We start from the raw sequence: 7,180 nt of genomic DNA, 5'->3' as shown, positions 1-7,180 counted from the left end.
GAGAAGATTAAGACACTCAATGACACCATCAGCACCAATCAGTATGATATGCAAAGAATGATGATTACACACCAAGAAGCTATGGTGCAAGTCACACAACAGCTACAAGAAAGTTAAAAATTGGCCAAAAAGACTTCAAAGGATTACAGAGGCTCAGGGAAGAGAGGCCACCACCAGAGACAAGCACAAGAAGAAGCAACAAGGCGCTTTGAGGAGTTGGATGCTACCACACGATGGTCAGAGAAATAGCTATTTCAAACCTTCTCAGCACCAAGGACTCACACATCCAAGAGTTGGAACGCCAACTGGCCATCCGAGAATAGAGTCAACGACACAGACAAGATGCACGTACTCCTTGAGCGAGCCTCGGAGATAGGTCAGTTTGCCAATAACTCCTCGAGCCCCTCCTCAAACTCTGACTCTCTTTTTGTCTACACTAACCCTCTCTTTGCTTCAATATGATATAAATCTTTCTGAGGACCTAAGCCTAGGAGAACTAACACTCGTTAAACAAAACACCGAATGTGATGATCCCACCATCATCATCATGGGAATTTTTTGGGGGGACGTAGTATTAACTGATTCTCAAGATATTTACTTTTATCCCTTGCACCCAATTGTGCTCAACCTTCATAGTTGGTGTCGGGTTCTCCAGAACTCCCAAATACTAGACAACAGCGTCGATAAATTAGACTTATTTGTTTCCAGATATTCCTGACACACTGGCCAACTATGACGTTGTAGCCCAAAGTTATCAATGGATCATAAGACATGGGTGGCTATAGGTATATAATACACACCAACAATTAAATCTATGTGAATCCTCTTTATATCATCCTTTTGGTATTCTAAAACTATATCATAATATCTACAAACATCTAGAAGCCATGTTAACCAACGTCCTTTATACTTTTCATAAAACCCATATTGAGTATCCCAACATAAATCCGAAGGATATAACTGAGCTCCAAGCCTTTATGAATATCCACAAACCTAGCCACCCACCCCCAAGTTCAGGCCATGGTCAAGAAGAAACTTCAAGTTCATCATTTAGCCCTACTTACCCCCGTATATTCTAATTTTGCTAGTAAATTACTTAATCCATATCCAAATTCTCCACCTACTAAACTGATAAATCTCAAGCGGAGTGTATTTTTTCTACTCTCCCTTCTCAACCCTTAAAATTTCTCACTAACACTCTCGTCCCTGAGGAGGTACCGGCACCTGACTCGTCTCCCCCACGGCAAACTTAGGAGGTACGTCACACTCTCCCACAAGACACCATTGAATCTTTTACTGATAATACTATTCTTGAGTCCTTGTCTATTGCAGAGTACAAAGGATTCATAAGAGCTGGGAATCCACTGCTAAAACCAAAACTCATGCTCAAGGTGTTAATGCAAATAACACCCTTTGAACCAACTCGATGGATTTTACCAAAAGCATACTCAGATTTCACACCGCGGCAAAGCAACCCTATGTCATGTACCCTCTCTGAGCACCTAGACCGGAATTAAAAGAGCCCCTGCCTTTGCCTGGAGAGGACACTTTATGGTCTAACGTGGCATGGCACACCAAGCTAGCAAATCCACAATTGGCCGATCTAATGGAAATAATAATTGTGACATTTAAGATTAATTACTGCTTCCGCAAGTGAAGGAAGGCTCGTCCAGTCCACACAAGAGGGAAGTATACAACAATTATCATAGATGATGCTTTTCAAAATACAACCAAATTGGAGAAAAGAGTACCTCACAATCCCGAGATATAGCCATGAATATATGTGTATGCCACCAACTCAAAGACACCAACTCAAAGAGTAGATCCCTTGTACATGCCAATGAAGAGAAGATGGACACCTTTGGAGTTTCAAGAGGCAACGAAACGGAATTCACATGTATGTTATAACTTCTCCATCTTCATACCAGCCACATTTACAGATATAGGAGAGCAAAGGAAGCAAATGCTGAATTGGATACAGGCATGGCGCCGTGTCCCTGACCTAGCAATAGTGGCCAGCGTTCTTCGATTCCTAAAATTGCTCGTGATCTTGATAGATCAACTCAAGGAAAGGTATGATAGATATAGTGCTGAGCAGCTCCAGTTCAACATGAATCAAGGACCATGTGACAGAGGCATGATGTTGTATTATCATCGCCTAAGGTATCTACCAGTCTATATGCATGTCACATTCGAAGACATGGTCGACACCGGGTTCTAGAGATCACACGGTGCATTCAGAAGAACCCTAAAAAAAACTTTATTCACGTCGTAACTTCTATCGTCACTCACGAGTTTAATGACTAGGTCTTTCGACCTCGGTAATAAGTTCTGAGGATAGAACCTACATCAGGTAGGGGAGATGTTAATCCCATTTTGGATTAACAAATATGCTCCTCCATTTGAGGACATTAATAAGTGTCATGCAAAGATACTATAAAAATTATACATACTGAGATATTGGCCACCCAAGGCCTTAGTTAAGTAAGTAAGTTTTGGATGCCCAAGTGTGAATTAGAATCAATTGTATATAAGGCATTTTCTCATGATGAATGGACACAATCTCCCTTTGTGCTATTGAGAGCTCTTGCTTTATCTTAAGAGAGAGATTGAGAGAGAGCATTCTAACGCTTGTGCCTCCTCTATACTTGTATGTTACATACTTATGTTGAGGAGTGAGAGAGTGATTGCCTTATGTGGTGGTGTGAACGACTCTATGGTAACAGCGTGGAAGTGGAGCTTGGAGAATTGAAGCTTCTCAAGTGAGCTTAGAGACCTCCGACACAAGTTCGAAGCATTGGTAAGTACCCTACGACAATTGTGTTCTATTGCTCTTCCCTAAGGTGAATGCATTCAGTTCCCTCTTGGAAGTGTGGTAACCCATAACATGCTTGGATAGATAGTATATGACACAAACACTAGGAATTCATGAAATGAAACAACATATTCTCAAATCTTCAAAACAAGTTGGGCCCAATTTTAAACACAACAAATTGGTTTTCATTATCGACGAAACACCCTCAAGGTGTCCAAATCACAACCATAAAAGACGACTTAATTGTAACAAAGCCATAAAAGAACTCGCCATGGATAGGTAGTATAAGGCACGTAGCCATAGAGTATGAGGACAAAAAAGTCTCATAAATGCTTTGCGTACGTCAAAAATCCCCATGTGCAAAATACCACCAGCTCAAAAAAGTAAAGTCACAGTCCCACTAATCCTCTATAACACTATCATCCACAAAAGAATTACGTGAATCTTTTGAAATCCAATTTGTGATTGTTTCGTTAGTTGAGTTGCTAGTATTTGTGCCATATGCTACATATCTATGGCACTTTCCTCTCTGGATTTGTTATAAGAGAACATGCTTTTGTGGTTGTGATTTGGATACCTTTTTAATGCTTCATGGCCAAAAAAACCAATTTGTAGTATCAAAAATTAGTTTTAACAACTTGTTTTTAAAATTCAATATTGTTCAATGACATAAATTGGGTATTGTCTTCTCCGTAGCAAAATGCTTGTTTTCACAAAAAATCAAGCCCAAGATTACCGGTTTATTGGAACGTAGATTTCACAAAACGTCTGATAATTAGTTAATTAAAAAACTAGTTTTGAAATACTGCTCACGAAAGTTTCCTGGAGAACTAGGTAAAAGTTTGGATTTGAAATTTTATCGCTCACATGTTTTTTGCTCAAAATATTGACGCACCCCTTTGACATATACTCCTCTCGATTTATACGAAGGATACTAACTTTACTTACAAACACATTTTCAACCATAAAACTGAACAACTAGAAGTGAATCAATAGACTATATCTCTCCATAGTTGTTTTCTCACACACCATAAATGGAAAATATAAAAAACCTGAGTAGAAGAATTGCCAATTGTCAACCTCATCATGTAAACGATGTTCACTAAGACAGTAGAAAGAAGAAAGCAGGTCCCAGGTTCAAACCCCAGCACCTCAGATCCAGTGGAAATTCTCTATCAAAGAGGGGGGAAAAAAAAGAGAATGTACACGATCGGCTCCAAACAAAACCATGCAAGTAAAATCAGCAGGGTGTTTGAGGTTATGTTTTATTGCAGAATGAACAAGATCGGCTCCAAACAAATCCATGTAAGTATTATCAGCAGGGTGTTTGAGGTTGTGTTTCATTTCCAAAAAAGTGAAGTAAAAGCATGGTAGTCAGTGAGGCATTATTAGCACTTGAAGCCGCCTTTGCATATAGACAGCCAGATTACGAGTCCGAGCACGATGAGTACCACAAGAACCAATAGCTGAATCTTCATGTTTTGCAGCCACATTTTCCACCTTACACCCTTGGCTGTCTTCTCATAAGTCAACCAATTTCATAAGTAAACCATGATATTTCTAGCCTCTGAGCATTCTTTGATCATCATCCACACAAATTGATGCAGAATAAAGAGCTCTTCTAATACAAAACCTTGCCCTCTTACTTTACCTGAATATTCAGAGCTCCAGCTTGTTTATCAAGTTCCTCAAGTTGCACTCCTCTATCAAAAATCTGCAATATGGAGAATGCAACTAAAACTGTACAAATTTTTGACTGTAGGAAGAAGGATCACATGAAGAGATTGACAAGCAAGAATCATGGAAACAACACAGCTTTGCCACTTTCAATCTTCACCGTTCAATTCGATATAGGGTGTAGATTGAATTTATGGTCACCCTTTCACGCATACACACATACCACCTTTCAATCTTGACCATTCACTTTAATAAAGGGTGTAGATTGAAAATAGGGTCACACTTTTACTCCTTTACGTGCACATGCGACATACATACATACATGTGTGAACATGCACATACACATGTATGTACAATCTACCTTTGTTTGGACTGAGGGACAAGGCCAAAAGTGAAGGCTGCCTCAATGTCCCACCATGCTTACCATTTTACTTTATATTTTAACATAGAAACAAGAAGAAGACAGTTCACAAACCTGCACAATGTTGTCCCTTGCGATGCCCTTCACTTCTGTGAGCTTAGCCTGCACTTGAGTGACTTTGTCCGTCTCTTCTTCGGGGTGGTTCGGCTTATGCCCCTCCATCAATCTATGCCTTTCTGGCCAACTAAGAAGCCAAAACAAGCCCTCGATTTTGAATGCAGCACTTTCTGGTCTTTTTCAAGGTTGATTTTGAAGAGGCCTCCAGAGAATAATTATGCAAGAATGGCTGCAACCAATCCTTATGGCTTTGAAGGGGGGGGGGCGGGGGGGGGGGGGGGGGGGGGATGCTATGTGAATCAGGGGAGAAGAAGGCTTTACCTTACAGACCAATCTGCATAGATGAGACTACCTTACAAGGATTAAGCTGCAGCTCTCGCCCCACGAGAAAAAGCAAGAAATTCGAACCTTTGCAAATAAGAAGAGCATATTAATAAGAAGTCGATGATGAGCCGCGTTCTCTTGACACTTTCAAGCGGTTCGGATGACGAATTCAGCTCGGGGGCGGCTGGCCCACACGCCGCAAATTTGAAGCCGTCGAGAGGTTGTTTTGTTCACACGTGTGTACACTTAGAGAGATCACCTCTAAGTATTCTTATGTTTCTAAAAATACCCATCCTCCACCCTTCGCTCATGAAATCCTTCACTCACCAAGGGAGCAACTTGATGAAATCTTTATCGTGTCGTTCATGGCGCTTGCGGCGGTCGCACGTGTCCCATCACACGACATTGCCTAGCCACCCCTAAAAGAATCCTCTCTTGACCTCAAATCAAGGCAACTGTCCTTGCTGTTATAGGCTTGCCAACTTCTACTACCCATGCATATAGGACTTCATTTCCCATGTGACAACCATCGCCCAAGATCTCTTGTCCTAGTCTATATGCCCTTTCATCTTACTGTATATGCCCTTTCTCATCTTTTGGTATGGCATTTCAAGAGCCTCCAATGCCAATAGTATGAGCAAGATGGCACTGCCAAAACAAGTCCTTGAACAGCAAAAACATGCTACATAAAGACAAATTAGGGAACGGGGTTGTTCTCTCTTGTCATTTAGGTTCAAGAAAGGATAGTTTCATCTTATCCTTCAATTAGTTAAAAATTCAAACTCGAAGGTTACGCAAAATTTCAAGTTTTTGACATGAATTCAAAATTCAAATGTTATGCCCACATAATAAGAAGTTAGAAAATCTTCAATTACAAAACTATGCCTCTAAAAGCCTTTTAACATGCAAATTTAGACATTCAAGAGAAATTCAAGCATGCACTATCATGAATCAAACAACAAAGAAAAGGGCTCTCGTGATAGAGTCCATTGTATGGGAAGATTGCTGTATCCGAATGGTCTCATATGCTTGGGATATCGTACATTTCTCGCTTTTATAATATATAAATACAAAAAAATAAGCATGCAAATAGTGGAATGAAGTATACAAGTTTTAAAAAGCTTACTCGCCAAACTTTTTATTAAAAAAAGATATATATATAATACTTTCTTGAGAAACATAGTACACACACACACACACATATATATATGTATCATTAAGAAAATCTAAAGACATAGCTTCCTACTATCTTTACATCATCATAATATTATAAACCTTGCTTAATTATGCATATACTTCTTAAATTGGTACACATGCGCAAATGGTATATTTGTATTGTTGGAGTGTGGAGACAAAGGTAGCAATACACACAGAGATGCAGCAACCAAGTAGGGATAGAGAGAAGCACAACACTCAAAAAGTAGATTAACAAGAATGAGTGAAGTGACATGATAAGGTCCACACATTAATCACTACTATATAAATATCTACAAAACCCCCTTGTATTGATGATGTGAACATGTATAGGAATCATGTGGCTTATCAATTGGCAATAAGCCCAAAGCTTTATGAAAACCTTTGAACTTCTCTCATGAGAGATCCTTACATATTCGCCACTTTATCATGTATAGAGACATAAGTCAGGCTAATCTCTCCTGCAAATGAGCCTCTCCCTCACATAATGATAATGCACCTCAATGTGCTTTGTGCAAGCATGAAATACTAGGGTTCCTCGTATAACGACCAATACACTCTAGCTACTATCAGCAATGAAGATGGAGGTAGGAGGAGACTAATGCCCCACACCAAGATCTGCCCAAAAGGCATCTGAGTCATACACGCTACACAATTATTGTAAAAGTTGTTGTGTACTCAACTTCACAACT

At 39.8% G+C, this 7,180-nt stretch overlaps 1 protein-coding gene across 2 annotated transcripts; it reads right to left on the bottom strand.

Moving 5' to 3' along the window:
* Window positions 1-4,064: 4,064 nt before the first annotated feature.
* Window positions 4,065-5,243, bottom strand: LOC147613367 (vesicle-associated membrane protein 727-like). 2 transcript variants are annotated; one of them, XM_086782100.1, is made up of 3 exons: window positions 4,968-5,243; window positions 4,467-4,529; window positions 4,223-4,328 (listed from the first exon to the last, which is right to left on the bottom strand). In XM_086782100.1, exons 1-3 carry the CDS (start codon window positions 5,073-5,075, stop codon window positions 4,317-4,319), a joined length of 183 nt encoding a protein of 60 aa, XP_086638226.1. In that variant the 5' UTR covers window positions 5,076-5,243; the 3' UTR covers window positions 4,223-4,316. The 2 variants fall into 2 exon arrangements, with proteins under 2 accessions (XP_086638227.1, XP_086638226.1); XM_086782101.1 differs by having other exon boundaries at window positions 4,065-4,529.
* Between the last annotated feature and the right edge of the window lie 1,937 nt (window positions 5,244-7,180).

The sequence above is a fragment of the Cibotium barometz genome, chromosome 44 (genome assembly GCF_041138505.1).
Source record: "Cibotium barometz isolate CiBa-2024 chromosome 44, ASM4113850v1, whole genome shotgun sequence".
Lineage (NCBI taxonomy): Eukaryota > Viridiplantae > Streptophyta > Polypodiopsida > Cyatheales > Cibotiaceae > Cibotium > Cibotium barometz.
This window is presented reverse-complemented; position numbering and strand designations above follow the sequence as displayed.